The sequence below is a fragment of the Equus asinus genome, chromosome 16 (genome assembly GCF_041296235.1).
Source record: "Equus asinus isolate D_3611 breed Donkey chromosome 16, EquAss-T2T_v2, whole genome shotgun sequence".
In the NCBI taxonomy this organism is placed as follows: Eukaryota; Metazoa; Chordata; class Mammalia; order Perissodactyla; family Equidae; genus Equus; species Equus asinus.
The window spans coordinates 48,103,329-48,128,582 of record NC_091805.1 but is presented as its reverse complement, the minus strand read 5'-3'; the positions used below and the strand labels follow the sequence as shown (position 1 = coordinate 48,128,582).

Below are 25,254 nucleotides of genomic sequence, written 5' to 3'. Positions count from 1 at the left end.
AGAGGAAACACTTGATTTCTCACATTTTGCGCTACCCGCTGCACCTGCCTGTGTTCCCAGTGTCTATAGGTGATGGGGAATGTCTCAAGGTAGCAGGCTTCATGGTGCAGGACATTGGTCCCAGAAATTTCACTGATAGAGATTCCTATTAAAATTTTATGGCCAATTTAAATAATTCATGAATTCTGACAGTATGGGTCAAATGTCTTGAGTGGTTTGGGAGGAAGGAGATGACAGCAACAAGAAAGCTCATTTCCACTCACTTTCATGCTGGTGTTTATTAAGACAACAGGGAATCCTGCTCATGGGAAGACGATCACTAAGAGTTCCCTCCACCCCACAGCTGGGCAGGGGCAATCCTGGCGCTTCTCTCTGAAAGAAAGGAGGCAGACAGGGAGTAATTTGGCCTGGGATCTGATGCATTTGAGGGGAGGGCAAGCCCATCAAGAAGACTAACCCGGCAGATGGAGAGTTCCAAGTGCCTGTTGCAGCTTGGGCGACAGAGATGTGGGGAGGCCAAAAACGGTAAGGGAGTGAAGGGACTTGACAACTCAGCCTGAGGGAAAGTCCATGGTTGAGAGGAAGAGGAAAATAGGAAACTTGAGATGGAAGAAATCACAGGCTGGAAATTCCAGCTCCGGTTTGAGGGAGCTATGGGGGTGGGGGCGAGGCATATGAGCTGGTGTGCACTTGAATGAGGAAAGACAAGGTCTTGGGGCGGGGGCGCTGCACTAGGCAATCCCACACATTCTAGGGGTTGTCTAAAATGTTCCGTTTCCGGTTGTTTTAATATTTGAGGAAAGAGTGGTTCAAAGAGACTGTCTAGTCCGGGGTCCCTATAGCTGAGCAACATGCAGGAAAGGCAAGCTCTGTGCCGTTTCTAGAAAGCGCTGGAAGAATACAAGACTTCGGAGCCTCCCTGGCCTTTGACAGGGTTCTCCTGTCACTTCGGGGGCCAGCCAAAGTGGCGCGCACTTCCGGGGAGCAACAGCCTCCGTCCCCACTTCCCAACAGACACCCTAGCGACGGAGCTGCCTCCAGCACTTTGCAAACGTCAAAAAAAGTGCGGGAGGAACGAAGAGGAACTCGTTTTTAAAAACGCATGCGCTTTTAGGGGAGAGCTCCACGGAGCAGAGGCTGGGCGGCGGGGTGGCCGGAGGCACAGGGCCGGGGGACCGGCCTGTGTTCCGGGGAAGGAGGAAGGAGCGGGCAGACACCGGGCCAAGGAGCGACTCAGTGGCTGCTTTCCCGGGAAAGAAGCTGCGCTGGGGGCGGGCCGGGCACAGAGGAGCGGGGCGGGGGGGGCGCGGGGCGCGGGGGGCGGGGGGGGCGGCGGGGGCCGGCCGGGCACAGAGGAGCGGGCCGGGGGGGCTGAGGGGGGCTGGGGGTACTGGGGGGGCGGGCCGGGCACAGAGGAGCGGGGCGGGGGGTCGGGGCGGGGCGGGGCGGGCCGGGCACGGAGGAGCGGGGCGGGGCCTCCGGGGCGGGGCGGTGCCGCGAACTGAGGGTGCGTCGGTTCGGCCGGGGCCGCGGGGCTCAGAGGCCGCCCGACGCGCCATGGCCGCAGCGAGCGCCCCTGGGCTGGCCGCGGGGGTCCTCGGCGCGTTCTGCCTGGTGCTCTGGTTCGGTGAGTGGAGGCCCTCTCCGGGGTCCCCGGGGGTGACCGTGACCCGAGGGCTCCTGGGTGGAAGGGCGGGGCTCGAGGAGGTCGCGAGCTGGGTTGGGCGGCAGTAGGAACGCGGCCGGCGGGCCCTTGTCGGGCAGAGAAAGTTGTCAGCTCGTCCCCGAGTCTCCCTTGGGCGATCGGGAAGAGACTGAGCGGAGGCGCCGGAGTCGTGTTCCGGGACAAGAGCGCGGGGCTGCAGCGCGCTCCCTGTCCTGCGCTGTTTCCTCTCTGGGGATGCCTCCTGCCCACTTCCCAGCGCGCCCTCTCACCCCCGCCCAGTGTTCTCCGGAAGGGTGCGCCTGTTCCGTGAGACTCCTGGGCCTGCTAAGTTACTTCTCGGGCCTCCCGAGCGACTATCGGGCGGACCTTATCGCTGCCTCCTCGGCTTGTGACCTCGCCGGACCCGGGGTCTGGGCAGCTGGTCGCCAGCGCGTCGGTCCTCCCCGCCGGGAGGGCCAGCTCCCAGAGCCAGGGATTTCCAGCCGCGCCGCTGCGGGCCTTCTCCGCAGGCGAAGACGCGTTTCAGGATTGCCCCGCAGCTGGACGGGGAAAGGAGCGGGAGAGAGAAGGGTCGGAGGCGGCGGTGGCCTCGCTTCGGGATCCCTAAGTAGTGCGGCGGCTGCTTCTTCCCCCTCCCTTCCAAACAGAAAAGAACTAACATGTGAGTGTCTAGAACTGACTTCATCCCTCACACTTCTTAAGCTAAATCGTCACAACAACCTCATGCGATAGGTATCTGTCTCCATTTTTACCTCCCCACCCTCAAAGACCCCTCCACACACAGGCCCCTAGTTAAGTCCTAGCCAAACCCTTGGAGCGCAGCAGTAACCCCCTTACCTAGTTCTCCTTTCCTTGGGTGTTTCCCATTGGCCCCCTTGCACATACTACCAGACCGATCTTCCTCTCCATTCTGCATTCAGCGTTTATTGAGTGCCTGTGGGGTACATACATCATGGAGGACAGCTGGGGTGGGGGTGGGGGGGTGTTGAGTTATGCTCAAAAATACCTCCCTTGTAATGCACACAAGTTAAGTGCGGTAAGAGAGGTTAAACGAAGTGCTCTGGGCCTGCAGAGGGAAGAAAGCAATACCTTTGGACGAATGCAAATATCTTTTGTGAAGCAAAGACTTTACAGAGGGAGGGTATTTGAACCCAGCCTCCCAGGACAGGTGGTTTGTGGACACACTGTGATGTGGGAAAAGACTCCAAGAGGAGGAGAGGAGGAGATCAGGTCCAAAAGACGGGGGCAGCAGGGTACAGGGTGAGCCTGGGGCCATAGGGAGTCCTTCAGTGTCACTGGAGAGTAGTGTGGCCACAGGAGCTTGAGGCCCCGGGTGGAGCCCTGAAGGTCCCCTTTGGGAGTTTAGATGCTCTTCTGCGGGCAAGGAGAACTGTTTCCGGATCAGAGCATCCGTTTAGGAAGAGTCATCTGGCCGCAGTAAAGAGGGAGGATTCCAGTCGAGAGGCATTGGAAGCAGAGAGGCGAGGGCAGACTCCCGTCACGGGGCCCAAAAAGCTGGGAGGTTTCATATGCTGGTGGCTGCGGGAAAGGGTGAGAAAGACATGCAGAGGTTGAATGGCTGGGCTCTCTCTCCTCCAGATGAGCTGGTCTCCCTCTGGTCCCAGAATGCACCTGTTGTCACTGCTGCCTGTACCTGTGCCCTGTCTTCCACTGAAAACCCAGTTTAGCCCTCCAGCCCCACCTCCTCCAGGAAGATTCTCTGAACGGTCTCCTCATGGTGTCTCTCTCACCACTCATGTATTCATTCAGAGCTCATTTCATTCAGCAAGCGTGAATACACCTGCTCTGAATAGGCCCTGCGCTAAGGACAAGGATGAATGAATGGTGCAGTCCTTTGCAAGGTGAACCCTTTGGGGGCTGAGCCTGCTTCACTAGGGAAGCTGCCTAACACAGACTAACAGCATCAGCTCGAGTCAGATGCCTGGCTTCAGACCCTGGCCCTGCCCCTCGTCTCAGTTAGGAACTTCTGTAGGTTACTTAACTTCCATATGTCTCAGTATCTGTGCCTTTGAAGAGAGAGAGAGCCACTCACGTGAAAGGATAAAATAGTATCTCATCATAGAATGACTATGAACATCAATCGTTCACCAAATACTTACCGAGCGTCAGCTCTGTGTCAGGCATGGTACAAGGGCCTGGGGATACAAGGAACAGACTCTTCCCAGCCTCTCTGCAGCTCACATTACAGTGGGGGAGAGAAATGGTAAATAAATAAATGAGGAAATATGTAGATGGGTGGTGGTAAAGAAAACATTTGCTAATACAGAGATTAGTAAGGCAGGAAAGGGGAGTGGGAGTGGTTAATATTTATTCTGAATTTTTTAAAACTTTGCAACATATAGAATCTTTAGAATAGTTGCAAAAATAGTACAATGAACGCTTACACACTTTTCTCCTTGAATCACCAGTTATCATTTTGTCATATTTGGTTTACTTCTCTCTCATACACATGCTTACATTTTATTTTATTTTATTTTTTTTGCTAAACCAATTGAGAGTTGCAGATTTTATCATGCCTTACTCCTAAATATTTCAAATATCTCTTCTAAGAATAATAAGTCTCTAGTAAGCCACAGACCGGTTAACATAGTCAGGAAATACAGCGTTGTTACAGTACTCTTTTCTGACAGACCAGAAGCCAATCCTGGATAACATCCTGCATTTAGTAGTGTGCCTCCTAACCTCCTTTCATCTAAAACTGTTGCCAATTTTGTTTCATTTTGTGCTTTATGACATGGCTGTGTTTGAAGGGTCTGGGTCAGTTGTTTGCTGCGATGTCCCTCTGTTTGGATTGTCCCTTTCCTCATGATTAGATTCTGGTTAACACTTCCAAGGGCAGGACTTTTTCATGGGTGTGTGTGTCCTCAGTGCATCTCCTTGGGGGCAGATGCAGCCCCTTTGTCCCATGACTGGAGTCGTTAACTCCTGTTGTTTGCTTAAGGTGAGGTTTGCCAGATTGTTCCAGGGTAGAAGTACCTTACTCCTGTGTAAATAATCTGTGATTTTTTTTTAAGTGACACTGAGATTGTGTGACAATCTTGTTCTCCAACAATCTTCCACCCACTGTTTTAGCATCCAGTGGTGATTCTTCCCTGAGTCCATTATCACCAAAATATTTGTAGATGGCATTTTTTTCCCTACATTATTGACATTCTTTAGTAATGAGCTTTCGCACCTCTCTTTTTAATTTTATTATTTTAGTCCTAGTATGGACTCATGGATATTTTTAAGATGGCATTCCTGTGATTATCCATTTTGATGCTCAGTGATGCTAAATTTGGCAAAGAGGAGCCTCTCCAACCTTCAGTGTCCTTTTGCCATTTTTCTATCAGTTTTTGAGCACTCCCTTACTTTCCAGCACTGAAGATGTTCTGGACTCATTTTGTACCTTTCCTGCCTCCGCCTTGGACTCATTAGACTCCCTTTTTTCCTTTTTGTGGGGGATGGTATTTAGAAAGCAAGATCTGCATGCTAGGTGTGCTCGAGGCTGCTGGAGTCTTGCCTTCTAGGGCCTTTCGGTTTTCAGAGCTAGGAAATGGAGTTTTCATAAAGTTGAGAGTTTATCTTGTTATCACTAAGGCTAACCCAACAACCTGGTTCTTCGTCCCCTTCCTTCATTCCGTATTTGTAGCTCCCTTCTCCACAGTGAGAGCTCTGTTCTTATTAGCACTAGCGTATTTTCCTAATGGACATTAAACACAAAATAGTTTCATAATTGCTATACCAGTACCACGACCAAGCACAACCTTCACTAAATATAGTTCAAGATTTCTTTGCAGTTCTTTTTATTCTTCCATATATCCCACTGAATATGCATAGAATACTGTATTCTAAAGTTACTCGGATTAATTTTTTTCTCCTGTGTGGTTTGCAATTTGATATTTATTGCATTAATTTGTTTCTGTTTCTATTCAATTTTAGGGGTTTTTTCCCCCTTGATTTAATTTTTAAATGTGTAAAATATTAACATGGTTCAAATCAAAACTATATAAAAAATATGCTCAGAGAAATCCTGTTCCTTCCCTCCTCCCCCCATAAGATGTAATTTGTTTCTGTTTTATCTTTCTTGTTTCTTTTTGTATATATAAACAGATACTATGTTTTTTCTAACTCCCTTTGTTAAACAACAGGTAACATTATGTAATTCTTTTGTACCTTGCTTTTGTCAATTAACCGTCTGGAAAATCATTCATATGAGTCATAGAGATCATCCTCATTCTTTTTTAGAGCTGCATGGTACTCCATGGGGTGAAGGAATGATATTTCATTCAGCCTCCCTCTGGTGGTTAGTATTTTATGTAGTGGTCGGGGCGGTCTCTTTAAAAGTGTGGCCATTGAGGTGAGGGAGCAGCCCAGGTGACTGTCTGAGGGAGTGGCACTCCAGCAGAGAGCATGGCATCAAAAGCCTTGAGATAGGCGTCACGCATTTAAGGAAATTCCAGGAGAAATGATGTTGTAAAAGGAGTCAGGGCTGGAGCCGAGAGAGAAAGTTTTGTGGGCCCGTTAAACACCAGACTTTTTCATTTCCAGTGAAATGGGAAGTTTTGGAGAGCTTAGAACAGGAGGGAAATTATGACAGCTTGAGTGTTTACATGAATTATTCTGGCTGCTGGGTGGAGCATGTCTGTAGAGGGGACAAAGGAGAAGCAGGGACATCAGTTAGGAGGCTGCAGGAGCAATGCGGGTGAGAAATGACTAGGTAAGAAGGGGAGGAGGTGAGAAATGGGAGATGTGCGCTGTGTTTTGAAGGTGGAGCCGGCAGGATTGGGCTCTGGGTTGCTTCAGTGGGATAACATGTGCTCAGGACCCAGGTGGTGCTGGGCAAGTAGCAAGCTCAAAAAAAGGAACTGTGGCATTAGTTAGCTCTTTGTAGCAGAGCCTGCCTTATTGTGCTGTTGTTGACCTTTAGTAGACCCTTCATCTTGCCAACTGTCTCCTCAACTACGGTTTAGTTCCTTGTACGTAGGAACCAACTCGTATCCAGCTTCTTAAAAAATTCCTTTCATTGTCTTGTTTTAATGTTTTTACCAGTACAGATTGCTAAATCTGGACATTAGGTGATAAAGCATTTCACCATTTTTAATTATTACGTTATCTCACGTTATTACATGAGACTTGTTCATATGCTTTGCTGCAATTAAGATTCAGAGATCTGTGTTTTTATTTAAGAAAGATATTCCAAGTCAATTAGTGTTGTATATTCCTACTGGGAAACTAGACCCAGTATCATAATGGGGTGTAAATAATAATAGCTGCCATGAATCAAGCACATGCTCTGTGCCAGGCCCTGTGCTATTTTAGATTTTTGTTTTCATTTAATTGTCAATACCAGTTTTATTAGGTAGGAACTGTTAAAGCCGAAAACAAAGCTTAGGTTAAACACCTTGTCCAAGTTCAAACAGCAAATAAGTGGCAGAGTGGGCTAGAAGCCAAGTCCATTTGACTCAAAGTGCATGCATTCTGAGCCTGAGGTTAGAGAAGTGACTCTGAAGATTGGTGGAGCCATGGGTGGTCTCTTATATGTGAGGTGTAGACATTGTCCCATATAATTTTGCTAAGGCATGTGGAATTGTATAGGACAGCACAATTGCCAATCACCTAAAATTGTATTCAGTATCATAATCTACAATAGGCGGGAGGGAAAATTGGGGCCATAGAATTCAGAATGGGAGTTTATTTACATATTTATTTATTGACATTTTGCCATAGTTATACACTCACTATATACCCACACTTCACTCCTAAATACTTCTGCATAATCCCAATAATATTATAATATTTATGAAAATTAGCAGGATTCTCATAACATCACCTAACCCTTCAGATTTCCCCAGTTGTCACAAGAATGTCTATTTTTTTAAAAAAATAGGATCTAATGAAGTTTCACACATTGCATTTGTCACTATGTTTTTGGTTTAATTTTGATAAGCATCTTTGAAATTTTGAAAGAGTCTTAGAAACCACTTTTTTGGAACTAGATCTACGAGTTTGATTTATTGCCCTCTTTCTCACTCTAACATTCCTTTGATAAATACAGGCTTGGAGGGTAGATATTGATTTCTCTGTTTAAAAACAGAAAGTTAGCCTGCGTGCATCAGCCCTTATTTGCATGAGTTTTCAGACTTTTGATTTCTTTTCATGTTGCTTCTTCTCGAATGCAGAAGGCTTCTTGAAGCTTTTACTTGAGGACACAGACTCTTGCATTCTGCAATCGCAAATCATACCTCCTTTCTTGAGACTGAAAGTGAAACCAGGATGACACATTTTCTGTTCGCTTACACAAGTCGAGGTTTGAATATGAAATGTGTTGGTTAGATAGTCACCTTTAGATAAGAGATAGAGTCCCTCCCCAGAAAAGTGCTGAGAGCATTTCAGCCGGTTCTCTTTGGAGCTGACTGTCAGCACCCTCCACCAGCCTCAAAGGAAAGTCTTTCAGCCACTGTACCAGCACGGGATCCTCTCCTGTGGCCTCTTTCCTTTTTTTATTCCTTTCCCTTGTGCCCTTTGGCCGTACCCTTCTCAGTGCTGCTGGTGCCTGTGCTGATGACCTTTTAGCCTGACAGCTGTGAGGCTCAAAATGAAACCAGTGGAAATGAGCGGGCCTTTTGCCCAGAGTCACTGAAATAAAGTTATGTCTGCCTCTTGCCCCCAATTGGGAGCCATTAGTTCAAAGTTCTGTCCTTTGTAACCTTGAACCAATTATCCATCTGAGGGAACCCAATTACCTTGATAGACTTGTTCTCAGGAAAAGAATCCATTTTGGGTCCTAGTGACCTTCACTTCCTTTTCATAATGTTCCCCAAAATGTCTGTTGAGATTAGTGTCTGAATGTCCATCAGGCTCACTGGTCTGTAGTTTCTTGAATTTTTTTCCCATGTAACAGTTAAAAGCTAGAAAAAAATGGAATTTAATATACCCATTCAGAAAATAATAAGATACTCAGTTTACTAAGAAACTAATAAGGCTATATGTCATCATAAATTAGTTATAATAGAGTTTCTCAACAATGAACTGAATACCTGAAAAGTAACAGGGGTTATAAAGAAATTTTTCATGAAATGATCGATAGTGTATTGAAATACCTTGAATCAGACTTTGGAGAATAGATTTTTAAAAAGACTCACAGTCTTAAATAGCTCTCTTAAGAACCTTATTCCCCAAAGCGTGCTGTAGGTCTCGGATATATCCTGTCTAAGACAAGAACAGTCAAAGGCAAATATGGCTTTTGAGTGTGATGGGAGGTGGGTTTCTTGAAAGGACAGAGAATAGTGCTGTCCAAGAGAAATATAACATTAAACACTAAACAGGTGATATTTCACTAAACAGGTGAAATTAATTTTAATAATGTATTTTATTTAACCTAATATACCCACAATATTTTCGTTTCAACCTGTAGTTGATATAAAAAAAATCAATGAGAGATTTTTATGTTCCCTTTTTCATTCTAAATCTTCAAAGTCTGGTATGTATTTTACTCTCACCACACATCTCACACATTTCGGACCAACCACATTTCATGAGCTCACGTGTGGCTAATGGCTACTGGATTGTGCTGTTCAGGTTGGGAGGGAAACAACTTAGAAAGGGAGAAGGACTTTAAGTACAAGAACAAGGAATGAAAAGGAGAGTATTTTAGCATGACAGGAAACAGGAAAGCGCAAAAGGAAGTTGATTTAGAGAACCAGCATCTTAATTCTGAATGAGCTCATCCAGGGGGCAAGGAGTAGCTTGACATGAGAGCATGTGTGAGGCTAGTTCTGGGGAATTTCTGGGCCTGGGAACCAGGGAGTTTACTGCCTGTTGGGAGTCAGGTGGCTGCAGTTTCAGTCTGAAATAGATGGAGATGGGGAAGCAGTGGTGGTATCACTGAGATCTGGAGATTTCTGCCTTCAGCACTCATGGGATCAGAAATCGCAAACTGGGCCTGGGTGAGGGTAGAATCGACAAGGAAAGACTGAGGCATCTCCTCACGTTGTGGCTAACAGTGCAGGGCTGGAGCTGGCTGCCTGTGTCTGGACACCAGCTTGTCCTGGATCAGCTGAGTGACCTCGGTCAGCTTCTGAACCTCTCTGAGCCTCAGTGTCCTCATCTGTAACCTGGCGGTTCTCACTCTCTAGAATGCTCTTCCCCATATTCTCAAGCTCAGTCCCTCACTTTTTCCAGGCTCTGCTCCCATGACAACTATGACCACCTCACATAGAGTAGCAATCCCCTCCTGGTGAGTCCTCCTCCCCCATACTCTGCTTCATTCTTCTCGATAGCACTTAACACCACCCAGCACAGAAGATAACATTCTCTTCCATCTATTGTGTTCCTCCCCGGGTGTAACGTAAACTCTAAGAGGGCTGGCTGGCGTTTGTCTCTGTTTTGTGTACTGCTGTTTCCTGACAGCTTATTACAGTGCCAGGGACATCGGAGGGACTCCATAGATCTTTGATGAATGGATATGTGAAGAATAAGGCTACCTCACAGAGCCAAGTTGAGGATGAAATGAATGAATATACATATGTATGTATCTAGCCCTAGAACACGTGCTTGGCTCATGTAAACTTCAAAATAGGAAATGCTGCTGCTGCTGCTGTTAGATATTATTATTGAGGCTGAGCTGGCCTAGGGCTCATTTACATGGATTTCTGAAGAGGTAGGTGAAAGAAACTCCTTACACTACACCTTCTTGAGTAAAGAAGACTGTCTTCTTCATTGTCTGCATACCTGGGGAGCAGACTTCCGCCCCCAAAACTGGGACGTGAGTGCTGACTAATATGAGCATATTTATGGCCTTGATAGGACAGATTATCTGATATCAGCACGGGCCCAGACATTTTAGGAGCGTGGCTGCTCCTCTGGACTGTAAATGTGTGTGTGTCAATAGAGGCTTTGCTTCCAGACTTGGACTCCCAGACTCTCAGGTAGGTGTCACTGCAGGTGCTGTGATGCAGGAGAGAAGTGAGAGGAGCAAGATGGGAGTCACAAGCCCCCGTAGAGAGGAGAAACCTAGCTGTTCACTTGGGTGCAAAAATGCCTCAGGACGCTGCTCTCGAGGCTTGAACCAAATCACCATTAGAATGTCGTTCATATGGGGGAAATACCAAGGTTTATATATTTGGGTACTGAAACTTTTAGGGGATTTTTTTCTTTTCATCAAATGAATCTTTCACTTAACTGCTAAAACCTGCAGGCTATATGGAACTTAAAAATATTTTAGAGAGAGAAAGAAGTATTTTAAAATCACATTGTGGTTCAGGGGCCAGCCCCTTGGCCCAGTGGTTAAATTCATGCTCTGCTTTGGCGGCCCAGGGTTCTCCAGTTCGGATCCTGGGTGTGGACCTACACACTGCTCATCAAGCCATGCTGTGGCGGCGTCCCACAGAGAAGAACTAGAATGACCTACAACTGGGATATGCGACTATGTGCTGGGGCTTTGAGGAGAAAAAAAATCACATTGTTAATTTCTAAGAAAAAACTCAAAAACCCTTCCCTCCCAATCCCAGAAGAGTGGCTGGCTTGTCTCTAAGAAATGACATCAGTGAACAAGTTGCCTCTCCTCAAACCTCAGACAGGCTGTGAACCTTGGTTAGGGGCTGACATCCTGAGTGGGTGCAAGTGTATCTGGTGCAGTGCCCTGAAGCCCCCACCACTTAGTAGGACTGAGTCTGTCTAAGTAGATGAGACCTAGTTAAACTTGAACGGGAGGCAGGAGACAAAGGAGAACATCTCAAAAGGAACAGCAGTGGGATGGGGATGGGGAGTCCAGCAGACTCTCCAGCTGTGCTTTGGTGCTGGAGGCAGGCAGTGGGGAGGAAATGAGTCTGTTTTAACTGCATATGAGGGGTCCCAGGCCCGTTATTCTTCAGTGCCACTTAAATGTCTCCACCTGTCCTTGACGAATCGATTCTTCAACTGGGTTCCCAACAATCTGAGGTCTTGCAAAGCTCAGGGTTTGGTGTGACTGTCAAATTTTGTGGTTCTATCAGGAGGGCCTGCCTTTTGGACTACATTTATGTTGTATTTAAATCAGTTTAGTTAATTCAGTCAACAAATTTTTTTTGTGGAGTGTCCTTCATGTGCAGGCTGTGGGGAGCCAGCAAAGACTGAGAAGGACCCTGTCATGGGCTACCTGCTCACACCTCTCGTCTCATGTCATCGCTCTCCTACCTCGGGAGTCATTGTCTGAACGTGGACCTGCCACACTGCTTGCAGAGCTCACTGCTGCTCAGTCTTCAGAACTCAGGGAGCCTTCCCTAACCCTTTGTTGGTTCCCTTAAGTAGGTCCTCTTAGTGACACCCTATGCTTCTATCCGGTGGCACTTATCACAGTTGCAATTGGATGTTTGTCTAATTATTTGTAAAAAGTGTCTGACTTCCCTAAAAGGAAGTAAGCAGTAAGAGGGCAGGGACTGTGTCTGTCTTGTTCTCGGGGGTCCCGCATAGTGGAGATGCCCAATGAATATTTCTGGAATGCCTTGATGACAGTACCATGCTGTTGTGAAACAGGAGCTGAATAAAGATCCAGAAAATCTGTGTTCTGGTCCCTCTGCTGCCATAAACTTGCTGAGTGACATTGAGCAATTGATACGCCTCTCAGAGCCTGTTTCCTTATCTGTGCAGTGGAGTTAGCAACCCTACTACACACGAATGTGGAGGGGGCTAAAAGGGGACACAAGGGTATGTGAATACATAACTGGCAGAGGGTAGGCCTTCAGTAACATTTTCTTTCATTTTTCTTGGTGTGTTGTCACTTTACCTGTGAAATGGGGGTAATTTGACTAAACAATTTTTAGAGTTTCTTCCAGCTCAAAATTACTGTGATTTTTTTCTGAGCTGGTCTCTCCATTTCTCCACCCATTCTTCTCTCCACTGCTAGCTCCATTCCTGACTTCTTTCTCCTTCCTGTTCTCAAGCCCAGGAAACATTGCCTCTGAAACATCCCCAGGAAAGACAGAAGCCATCTGTACACAGCCAGGTGTGGCAGTGCACCTCATACCTCTTGTATTCCTTCACCACCCTATCCACTCTCATTCGTTCATTCATTTATTCGTTTACAAGACATTTTGAATCTCCACTATCATGTGTGGACCCCTCAAATCCTGTTGCTTGTCATCTGCCTTCCCACGTGCTCTGGTCGAGTAGAAGAGAGAGTGCATGATCAGCAAAGCAGCAGAAGGATGTTGATGTATTTTTGAGGGCAGTCTCTCTTAATTAAGGGAGGTGGATTCTAAAAATCCTTGCAGATAGATAAATGGGGGATATTTGCTTCTTACTGAAATTGCTGAACACAATTGCCTACAATTGGTCTATTTAATGTTCCTGATTTTTCCTGTGCTCTTTCAATTACTCTGATTGCTACTAGGCAAAAACTTCAGTCAAATTTATCTTTAATGTCTTTCCCTTAAGAGCTGATCTTCTCTCTTAACATGAAAGTCAAGTCTGGAGCAAGATGTATTTAAACCCATTTGGCGGTGTCAAGAAAATTCCATCTAGTGGTGGTAGTAAATGTTTAACAACCGGATTGATGTGGAGGAGGTGGGAGGCTCTGATTAGAAGCATTAGTCAGTTTTTTTGCTGTAAATACTCCCACCATAGTGGATTTCAAGCTATCAACCAGACTTCACTGAATGGAGTTGGGCAGAGATGCCAACAGTTGGCTCGTGAGAGATGATTTGAGCCAGCTCCAGCTTGCCACTGTATCCAGTCCCTGACTCCTTAATCTCCATCATACCCCTCACTTGCTTCCCCATCGTTGTTTCTGATCTCAATTAATGGCACCTCAGTCAGTCAAGAAAGAGGCTTGACGGTCACCATCAACTCTTCTCTCTCCCTCATCCCCCACACCCAGTCACTAAATCCTGTTGATTTCCCTCTCAAATGTCTCTTGCATCTGTCCACTTGTCCACCCCTACTGCCAACACCCTGGTCTAGTCTCCTGGTTCATCACTCTCATTGCTATATCCCTGGCCTCTATTCTGGTTTCTCTGCCTCCATACTTGCCCCTATCAACCACTGTCCGTTCTGCAGACAGGGTCAGCCTGCTGAAACTTAAGTTATGTCCTGCCAGTCTTTTGTTTAATACCTTCCTATAGTTTTCTCTTGCCATTAGGATAAGTTCCAAACCCTTAGCATATCTTACCTGACACACCCCAGCCCCCGACTCACATACATTGGGATCTGGCCCCTGCCAGCCTCTCCAGCTTCATTCCTTACCTGTCACTCCCTTGCTCTCTTCATTCTAGCCCTTTGGAACTGCTTTTATTTCCTCAAATACTCCAGGCTCCTTGACTCAGGGCCTGCCTTCAGAGGTGCTGCTGCTTCTGTCTGTATGTCACCTCTCCTCCCCCTTCTTACTCAGCCCTCAGCTGGCTGGCTGCTCTCATCCTTCAGTGATTTGCTGTCCCGTGTCAGTTTCAACATGACTTCCTGGAGAAGGCCCTTGACTTGGTGGCCCTCCTTGCCTGCTCACTGTCTTCTCCACAAAGTAGACTTCTTCAGGGCCTGGAGCAGTACCGTCCTGTCTTATTTGCTGCCATATTCCAAGCATTGCCCACAGTACCTGGCACGTAGTGGGTGCTCCATAAGTGTTGAATCCCATTCTTGGGTTTATGTGGGTCCTAATTCCCCATTAAAGAGTAAACTCCACATGGTCAAGCATGTTGTACTTCCAGTACTTTCTGTCAGCAGTGTATTAGCTTAGCACAAAAAGTAGCTGGTGAATAATTTTTACTATGAAATTTAACTTTTTTTTCCAAAGAGCATCTTGGAAGATGGTTTTCTATTTTCAATAAAGTCATGTTGTTTTTCCTAACCAATTTGTTTTCCCTCCTAGATGTCATCAGCTGTGAGCAGCTGTCATCAGCCCAATCAGTGTTTGGAGTTGTGAACAAGAGTGTAACTTTCCTTACAGCAAGCTCTATACCCGTTAAAGACATTCTGTGGAAAAAAAGAAAGGATAAAGTTGTAGAAAAGGAAGAAAACCTTGATGAAAGCATTTACCCACCTTTTAGAGAGAGAATTCTTTTAAACATTGTGACGGGTGACCTCACCATCTTCAATTTATCATCCTCAGATGAAGATGAGTATGAATTTGAATCCACAAGCATTAAAGATAGCATCAAATTCTTTCTCACGGTGTTTGGTGAGTATTCCATAAATTGGTTTGTTTAAAATGGCAAATGTCCTACTATTTTATTTATTTATTTTTTTTAGGAAGATTAGCACTGAGCTGACATCCGCCCCCAGTCCTCCTCTTTTTGCTGAGGAAGATTGGCCCTGAGCTAACATTTGTGCCCATCTTCCTCTACTTTATATGTGGGATGCCTGCCACAGTGTGGCTTGCCAAGCCGTGCATAGATCCTTGCTGGGGCTCCAAACCAGCGAACTCCAGGTCACCGAATTGGAGCACACAAACTTGACCACTGCGCTACCAGGCCAGCCCCATGTCCTTCTATTTTAAAAGACTAATACAAATTACTGGTTTATGAGGAATAAAATAATTAGATATCACATGTTGTCAGGGCTTTCCTCTCTTTCTGGTAGCCAGAGCCACTTAGAGTTCCCTCGTCATTCTCTGGGTGAGGAGAAGATGTGACTAAGGTGGGGAGAATAGCATCAACTGGGCAGAGCTGCTGCCAGCAGCATCACTTGTCTTGCTAGGAATGTTCTGGAAAGGGATATAGTGGCAGCAATAAACTCAGAACTCCACTGATAGATGGTATTCTCTGATTTAGAGTTCCTGCTTCCTCCTGCAGCCCACCCAGGAGGAGGATTTTATTTTCTCCTGTATCATTTTAAACTGGAACTAGAGATAGGATACAGGTTCCTCTGTGCTTCTCATTGATGCATCCAAGTTATTTTCCTGACCTCATCTCTAAAGCCCCTTTCTTGTTGTAGTCATCTCTAGGCCAGGGGTGCACCCCAGTGTTTTGTGACCATTTCAGTGCCTGGTTCATTTTCACTGTTTCTGATGTTCCTGCTATGGTAATTCTTGATTGGGTAGATAAATGAAAGTTCTTTCTAATATCCTGACTTCTCAGTCCTTGAGCTCCCTTGCTGCAATGATCTTGGCCTCCACTCCACCTTACCTCTCCCCATGGACATGCCCTAGAACTTGTCATGACCAGTGATTCTAATCCCTACATTATCTCAGTGTCAGGTGTCCCGCCTCCTCTATTTGAAGCTCACTTCCTCTGCCATATGACTCTGACAGTCCTTCACCCACCTGATGTCCTCCCTGCCCTCCGTATACAGCCCAAGTGCCATGGTCACTCTCTGGGCTCACTCTGTTGCAGAACACTCAGCTTCCTGGCTCCTTCCTTGCTTGGTCATGTCATGTGGCCAGTGCAACCACGTTCAATCCAATGGTCTGCCTATGCTGTGCTCACACACTTGTAGCTGCAGAAAAACACATCACCCCACACAGCCCCACACTTTAAATTTCTGACCACATACCTCAACTAAATCCGATGTGTTCCTAGTGTCCTCACTCATGCAGTCTCCGGGCAGTTATCTTTCCTCCCCTCAAACCTCAGATACCTCCTTCTCCAGACCCACTACTCAGCTGAAGCCTTTACTTCTTGTTCCACTGAGGAAAAGGCACAATCAGGAGAGAATTTCTACAAGCTCTCCCCACTAGCCTGCCTGCCTACCTGTACCTGAGCCTGTGTACCATGTTCTGTCCAGTTCCCATTCGGAAGTTCCCATTCTGAACTTCTCAGTTCTTACCTGAGGCCACACCCTCCACTCGTGCCCTGGTTCCACCTGCTCCCACTGCACTCAGGGATATCACTAATTCCACCCACTCTCTCCTTACAGTAGTTTCCCCCACGAGCCGACAGCTCATTCCCGTCAGCGCACAAATATGTGGTTATTTTTACCGTCATTGAAAGCCCTCTCATGGCCCTTCTACTGCTCTAGCTACCGCCCACTGTCTTCAGTTTATAGAAAATCTTGAAGAAATTGCCTATATTCGCTCTTTATAACCTCTTTTCTCCTGTTTACTTTCAACCCACTCTGAACAGGCTTTCATCCTCACTAATGCACCCAAATGCCTCTTGACCTCCTTGATAAATCCAGTGGTCCATTCTCCATCCACATCTTTCTCCACCACTCAGCAGCTTCTGACACTGGCTGATCATTCCTTCCTCTTTGAAACACTGCCTTCACTGGGCACCTGGACTCCACCCTGGTTTCCTGTGACTAGGTTGCCTGTGACTCACTCACTGTTCCTTCTCAGTTTCCTTTGCTGTTCCCTCATCTCCCCAGCCTCTTAAACACAGGGGATCTCAAGATTTAAGTCTCAGGCCACTTCCCTTCTCTGCCTACATTCATACCCAGGTGGTGAGTTCATCCTGTGTGAGGGCATAAATATCATCTTGATGCTGATAATGCACAGATTGAAAGCTCTGGCCCAGATGCCCACTGAGCTCCCTATGCGTGTGTCTGACTGCCTACTCAATATTTCCACTCAGCTATCTAACTCGCCTCTCAAGGATCACGTTTCCAAATGGGAGCTCATGATCTTTCCCTTCAACCTGTTCCTCCCCGAATCTTTGCCCTCTTGCTTAATGGCACCATCCTTTCAATTGCTCAGGCTAAACCCTTGATGTCATCTTGTGACACTTCTCTTTCTCTTGAACACCATGTACACTCCACCAGGAAATTTCATTGGTTCTACCTTCAAAATATAGCGAGAATCTGACCACCTCTCACCACTGCTGGTGGTGATCCAGGGCTGCTTCATCCTTGTCTGGAGGATTGCAGTAGCATTTGAATTGGTGTCCCAGCTTCCACCCTTGCCCCCTGCAGTTTATTTTTAAGAAACCTTAGTGATCTTCTTGAAACATAAGTCAGATCATGACACTAATCTGCTTAGAACTTTCTAGTGGCCCCATCTAACTTTGAGTTAAAGCTGAAATCTTTGCAGTGGCCTGCAAGGCTGTGTGAGATCTGGCCCGCATGACCTCCCCTTGCTGTTCTTAGATGTCCTAGTACCGCCCTTGCCTCAGAGCTGCCTTTTCTGCACTCCCTACCAGCATTCACAGCTGGGTCTGTCTATCTCTCCCCTCCGCTGAGTCTTAGGTTCACTTGTTCTATCCCAGAAGTGGGTGGAGATCTAGGCCTGCTTTATGACCAAGGCTGTTTTAGGAAGACTCAACTGGCAGCAAAGCATGTAAGATGTTTTCCAGGGGATGGAGAAGAGGCAGCAAGTCCAATCTAGCAGTTCAGGTCTGCGCTCCTCAAGTCCTGTTTGAGGTGGTCTCAGTGGAATGGGATGTGATGACTAGCTGGATGACAAGTGTTGGACAAAAGCCGTTACTTACCAGTTCACCTGCCTGGTCCACTAGAGACATTGGGAGGAAGAGAGAATTTCTTTCTTGTTCACCATGGTAGTCCCAGAGCTCAGCAAAGGACTTGAATAGGTAACAGGCACTCAATAAGTACTTGCTGCATCAATGAAAGCCATCCAACTGGGTGACTGGGAGGTGGGTGGTACAATTGACAGAAACAGGGGCTCTCAGACTGGGTGGCTGGTTTGTCTGGAAGATGTTGAGCTCCATTTAGACAAGTGACGCTTGTTAAGGTGTCCAGCCATCCTATTAGAAGAGCCAATAGATCCCTTTGAAGCAGCAGAATCTTTAAAACCTGGTCATTGGGGATCTGGCAGTTGATAGGGCAAGCAAACAAAAAGGTTGATCCAGAATTTAAGATAGCAATGGGATACATTTTAAGAGCCCTTTTATAGAGTTTGTAAAACTGAGTTCCAAACATTTGAATATGGGGCCTGGCCCAGTTGCACAGTGGTTAAGTTTGCACGTTCTGCTTCAGTGGCCTGGGGTTCGCCGGTTCAGATCCCCAGTGTGGACCTATGCACTGCTTGTCAAGCCATCCTGTGACAAGCGTCCCACATATAAAGTAGAGGAAGATGGGCACATATGTTAGCTCAGGGTCGGTCTCCCTCAGCAAAAAGAGGAGGATTGGTGGCAGATGTTAGCTCAGGTCTAATCTTTCTCAAAAACAAAAAAACATTTGAATATGTTTCTCTTTTTATACTTGATGAAATGTTTAAAAAATAATTTAATTCATAAAATTCTATGGTGACTCTACAAAGGTACTTGATTTTGGTAGTCAGATCAACTGGTTAGCTCTCGGGAAGCTTCCTGGAGGCCTGCAGAGGAGCATAGTACAGGGAGGTGAGTTTCTATCTGGAGGTGGTGATACTGGCAGGTTTAAATGCGGGACTTCAAGTCCTGGTTTGGGAGTCTGGATTTTAGCCGTGGCAGTGGAGAGCTGCTGTATCCAATGCTGGAGCAGGGAAGTAACTTGATGAAATATGTTTTTGGAAGATTAATTAGATAGTATTTCTGATGGATGACAGGAGATGCCAGGTTAGAAGCTACTGTAATCCTCCACATAGCCAGACGTGTTGTTAGTAAATGTTGGGAAGGAAAGAATCAAAATATACTTGCAAGAAAGAGTCAACAAGATTTAGATTTTGGTTGTTAAAATAAGTAAGATGACTCAAGGTTTCACACCTGAATAACAAAAACAATTGGTCATACTTTTTTTTTTCTAGAAATGAGGAAGTCATACTTCTTTGAGGGAATGTTAAGACTTGTCTAAGTGATTTGGTAATCTTCCGGAGACACCAGACCTAACGGAAGACTTTCGGAAAGGTTATTTAGACAAGGGGATTTCCTGGCATCTCCTACATTTGGGGCATCCACTTCCTTCTGTGTGTTAAGTTGAGATATGGCTTTCCTCCCTTCCCCAAAGTCCCCTTAAAATTTCCACCATTAATGTTTATTAGTTCTTTCCAATCCCCATAGAATCTTTGTTGCTTTGAAGATGGTAAGCTTCATGTAAGTAGAATTAACTGCTCTATCCTTAAATATTCTGGACTGGTATGTGACTTTTTATTAAAGTTAATGGAAATATACAAATGTCATCAGACACGGATAAGAAATCTCATTTCTTTATAGAGTAGTGAGCTCAGTTCATTATTTATAAATTGACTAAGCTATCTTAGAGACGAGGTAGGCATGTTTCTTGCCAGTTAATGCTGCTTAAGGTACAGATGTAATTAATAATTGTTAGATATAGCCATACTAAGTCCCAGGGGCAGGGAGAGAAAATGGAAGATTCCAGATGGAAAGATGTGAGGCGTAGAGGCTCTGACTCAGGCACTGCAGGAAGGCTTGCCTACTTTGAGACTCAGGTTTGCTGTCTGGCCACAGTGGTGTAAGAAGTCCTCCAGAAAGAGCTTCCATGTGGTTAGGGCCCTAACAATAGAGACGATGATACTTGCATTGCCATGTGTTTCCCCTCAAATTATTTTCATATTCCACCTGACCTTTGCAATGACCTTATAAAGCATTATTTTCCCTTTTACAGATAAAATTGAGACAGATTTAGTAACGTAGAACAAGAGGCCTGGGCTGGATGATTTCTTAAAAGTCTACTAGCTCCTATGAGAACTGTGGTCCAAGGTCACACAGCAAGCCAAGCCTAAAGCTCATACCTTCCAAGTCCTGGTCAGTGACTCGTGTCCTATCTCACACCCTCCTGGGAGCCTTGGCTTCCTAGCCTTGTGCTCTATTACAGCTAGCATTTGTTAAACACTTAAGCTATGCCAGGCACTGCATGTTAATTCATGTATTAATTATTATCTGTATCAACTCATTTCATCCTCATCACAGTTCTGTAGGGTAGGTACTCTTTGTCTCCTTATTGTACGGGAGAGGAAACCTGTGCACAGGGGGATTAAGTAACTCGTCCAAGGTGAAGTGGCTCCTAGTGATAGAGCTGGGATATGAACCCAGGCAGTCAGACCCCTGAGTCCACGTTCTTAACCACCGTAGCATTCCTTTTTGGAGGGGAGCTGATTAAAGAATTTATGTTTTATAGAGTGGAGAGAGTAACCTGAAGACTGTCTCCCTGAATTTATCCATCTATCCATCCTTTCCTCCACCTGTCCAACATCTGTCGTCATTGAGGGGCCAGCTGTGTGCCTTGTGTTATGTCAGATGCTGTGGTGAAGAGGTGACTGGTCCATCGTCTGTAACCTCCAGAGACACACAGTTGGAGGGACTCGTGCTGCCCCTCTGTTCAGTTTAGAAGGTGTTTGATGGAGTAGTAGACATTGGCTGAACTAGGTCAATAAACTGGAGCCTGTAGCAGAACACTTGCAGCACCCGCGTCAAAGTCACCTGGGGCGGTGGGACAAGGAATCTGTATTTTTAACACACACCCTAGGTGGCTTTTATACACATTGATATTTGAGAAATGCTTCTACGGAACATTTCCAAGGAAGTAGAAAGTTCGATGTCCTGCCCCTGAGAAGGGTCCAGCCCAGTTGCACGCATTACCTAGAGCAGTCATTTCCATTTCTCAGCTGTTCTGGAGACACGTGGGGCTCCTTGGAAGTGCCTGAGGGGCTGCTGTGGGGGTGCGGTGGGCAGGATGGGCCGAGGAAGCTGCGGGAAGAGGGCTCCGGGCTCTCCAATGTTAAGTCAACTGCAGTAACTTCGGGTCCTTTTGAAGGATATTGGTCTGCTGCTTAAGATTTCATTGGAGAGAGGCTTCCACTGCTTAAAAAAAAAAGATTAAAAGTTCTTTTAACTAAAGAAAAACTTTAAGGCAGCATGTAATGACTTATGTGAGCTAGATTAAACCTAAAAACGGAGGAAGCCCCAAGTAGAAAGGGAAGTCACATGTGACTCAGGCCTCTAACAAGGCAGGCTGGGTGAGGCATTTAGCTGAGCGAGAAAGAATTCAGGAGGAGAAGATAGGGCGAAAGATAAATGCTTTCATTTTTTAGATTATTAATTGGAGTTAAAGCATTCCTTTGTCTTAGAAAAGATTGTTTTAAGTGACAGCATAGTATTCCGTCATCTCAATGAACTGTAATTCACTTTTTAGCAGATGTTTATAACATACTGAAATTCCATTATCTGAATGCTGCCATGGCCATTTTTGTATATTCAATGTATTTTTACATGTTTTCTTAATTCTGTTATGATTAGTTGTTGGGGGAAAGTACAGATGCAAGAAGGCATATGAATTAACAGATAAACATGTGACTAATGGGACAAACTAGTTACATTGAGGTCTTAGAGGGCAAGAACGGTGTAAGGTGACGTGTGGGTGTCTTAACCCAGCCTTGCAAGTCCAGGCTGCCTTAGCCAGCAGGAGGCACTTCCTAGAGGAAAGCTGGGAGTGAGGCTTCTAGACTGGCAGGTCTGTGACACATGCCACACCCTCCTTTACCTACTAGCAGGGCCAGCCCACAGTACAGCTCCACAGTACCTTTTGCAAAACCCTTTGAGTCTGATGTTTTGAAGTTAAACATTTTTCGGATTTTAGAAAGGTAATATAGACTCTTTCTTCTGTGTGTGTTAAGAAGCACCCCACTTAGTTATGGGGAGTGCCCTATACTCAAGCACGTGACTGTTTTTAGTAAAACACAATAGTGAATATTTGGAGTAAGTGAGAAAAATAAAAACGAGAAATCCTCATGTCAGTTCAGATCCGGATTTGCAGCTAAATGACTTTGCTACCATCTCGTGTAAAATCTTTTGGCTTTCAGAATGAGGATAAGGGATTTGAGGCCTGTATGTGTTCTGAATTTGAGTAGGTAAATCTGACTCAGAGAGAGAATTCTCTCCTGTTGGTGCTCAAAGAGTTAGTCTGCTCGTCTTTTCAAACTCTTAAGGAAGTTGGGAGCTCTACATAAATGTGCAGATGATGAGTCTAAATATTACTCTTTTCTGTACTAATTATTACTTTTTTTTCCAGAGCCTCTTCCATCTCCAACACTAAACTGTACATTGATTAATGAAACCGTTATGGTCCAATGCGGGATCCCTGAAGTTTACAGCAGCCATAGAGACCTTATAACATACTCGTGGTATTGCCCTTTAGCAGGGTGTGACAATGGCCCAGGATCACCAATATTGTATGTTAAAAAGGAAAGTGATCTCTCACAGGAAATACAGTGCACTATTAGCAACGCATTACTGAATAGTACATCATCACTTGTTTTGAGAACCTGTGTCCCAGCTGGTGAGTAAATAACTAAATGTGTTATGGCAGAGATGCTGCATACAAGTGGGTTCCACTGATCAGTGGTGGTTTGTGGGTTTCAAACCGCAGATATAGTGGCTAACATACATTTCACAAATTTGAAATGTAAAACGGTTACAATTTTCACACACTTCCATGATAGATACAAAACTAACATTTTTTTTATTGAGGTTGTGATAGTTTATAACTTTGTAAAATTTCAGTTGTACATTATTATTTGTCAGTCACCATATAGGTGTGCCCCTTCAGCCTTTGTGCCCGCCCCCCACCCCGCCTCCCCCTGGTAAACACTAAACAGTTCTCTTTGTCCGTGTGTTTGTAAAACTAACATTTTTTAGCACTTTCTGTGTCAAGCACCATTCTAACACGTGTTAATTAATTCAATCCTCACAACCCAATGAATTGGATACTAGTAATTTTCCTTATTTTATGGAGAGAAAACAAGACACAAGGCATTTAAGTTGTTCGCCCAAGGTCAACAGCTAGTAAGTGGCAGAGCCTGGTTTTGAAATCACGCCGTTTGGCTCCAGGGTCCGTGCTCTTAATTGTTCATCATACTGCCTCATAATACTCTTAATAACCATTGTGTTCTTAAAGGCTGTATGTGTGGTACACGAATGTGCATTCAAAACATTTGATGGGCTAGCACTCGATTAATAGCATGACAGTCCATCTCATCTGTGGTCTTCTTATGTTGTTTGAGTATTATCGTGTACATTTGATGGGCTAGCACTCGATTAATAGCATGACAGTCCATCTCATCTGTGGTCTTCTTATGTTGTTTGAGTATTATCGTGTACATTTGATGGGCTAGCACTCGATTAATAGCATGACAGTCCATCTCACCTGTGGTCTTCTTATGTTGTTTGAGTATTATCGTGTACATTTGATGGGCTAGCACTCGATTAATAGCATGACAGTCCATCTCACCTGTGGTCTTCTTATGTTGTTTGAGTATTATCGTGTACATTTGATGGGCTAGCACTCGATTAATAGCATGACAGTCCATCTCATCTGTGGTCTTCTTATGTTGTTTGAGTATTATCGTGTACATTTGTAATTTACAATTTTTATTATCTATTTTTACATTATACTCCCAATTTGCAAACAAAAGGATCAGTGATTTGAAAGTGGTTCACAAAAACATAAAAGAAGAGATAGAAATAGTAAATACTGTAATTCACAATAATATAATTGTAAATAGTGAACAGGATTCCAAGGCAAATGGAGAATATGAGTCTCTTTGGGCTGGGGTGACATGATTCTGTGAATAAACTTTTTTTCTGAACAAGCAACTGAAACAGAAAAGGGCAATTTGTAAATATAATGAATATAAAAAACTTGAATTTTATTTGATTGGTGAACTGCTCTGCCTAGGTCTCCTGTATATTGTACTTTCTGAAACTTTTCACATGATGACATAAAGCCATTAAGGTTATTTTCAGACAAAGCAGAGTGACTTCTTGGGTAAAGAAAAGAAATATTTCCAGAAAAAGTGCAGAATGAGTTCTGATAACTGATGGATTTGGTCCCTAAAGACATAGAAAAGACCAAACCCATAGAGGTGTCACTCAAAGTGGCACCATTTGCACAAGTCACACAATTGCCAAAAACCAGCTGCAAAGTTAATGACAATTTTTATGCTTGGAGCAAACATTCCTTTATTAATTCCACTTATTGGGTGTTGCATAAACCCAAGGCATATAGTGTGCTAGTGGATAGTTGCTTTCCAGTGGGGATAGCCACAAACAAAACCAGTGTGCTTTTGGCTTTGGTGTGTGTGCAGCAAACACAACCGACAAGGAGAAAGAAGATGACCATGTACAGAAGGAACAAGCAGGGTGAAATCTTGAAAAGCTGCAGGTGTTCCAAGAGGCAAAATACTTGGAGATAATGTCTAAATAAGATCTTCTATAGAATTATATGAAATATTTTAAGAGATTTTCAAGCATTTTTGTCCTTGCACAGTTTTTGTTTAACCTCTTCCATTAAAATCGAATGCCCAAAGAAGATGCTCTTCTCTGTAGATACCATGAGAAAAGAGCATCAAGATAACATCCCTCTTGTTGACATGAAATGAGTGTTATAAATTTGAAAACAACCTTTTTTTAAATTAAGTAATTATGGTCCATCTTTCTTTGACGTTTTCCCCTAAATTGATAGTTCACATCACATTGTAGATTTTCAACATTGGAGAGACATTGCTCGATAGTCCCTCGGTTGTTTAAGTCCTGGAGTAGTGTTGATGTTTGAGACGTACCTCTGGGGTCCCGTCCTTGGTCTCCACTAACCAAATGCTGGAAGACCTTTTTCTTTTCTGCAAATCTGGGGCCTGAACTTAATGACCTTAAGGGTTCTTTTCAACAATAGAAGTCTAAGGTGTCTTCTTCTCTGCGATGATTTTTGAATACTTTTCTTTGGAGTTGCATGTGTCATAAGGGATATAAATCCGTGAAGGTGTGACAGTTAAATACGCGATCTTACTTTTTCAA

The 25,254-nt window shown here is 45.0% G+C and overlaps 1 protein-coding gene across 4 annotated transcripts in view; it reads left to right on the top strand.

Annotated features, from left to right (window-relative positions):
- Positions 1–1,464: 1,464 nt before the first annotated feature.
- Positions 1,465–25,254, top strand: part of CD58 (CD58 molecule) — a 40,799-nt gene continuing 17,009 nt past the window's right edge. For 2 of the 4 annotated variants that reach the window (XM_044749590.2, XM_044749589.2), the window contains exons 1-3: positions 1,524–2,327; positions 14,508–14,816; positions 22,475–22,741. In XM_044749590.2, coding sequence (XP_044605525.1) covers positions 1,901–2,327; positions 14,508–14,816; positions 22,475–22,741 — 1,003 coding nt within the window. In that variant the 5' untranslated portion in view covers positions 1,524–1,900. Of the gene's footprint in view, positions 2,328–14,507; positions 14,817–22,474; positions 22,742–25,254 lie in introns of all 4 variants that reach the window. The other 2 variants (XM_070487129.1, XM_014848255.3) reach the window with 2 other exon arrangements.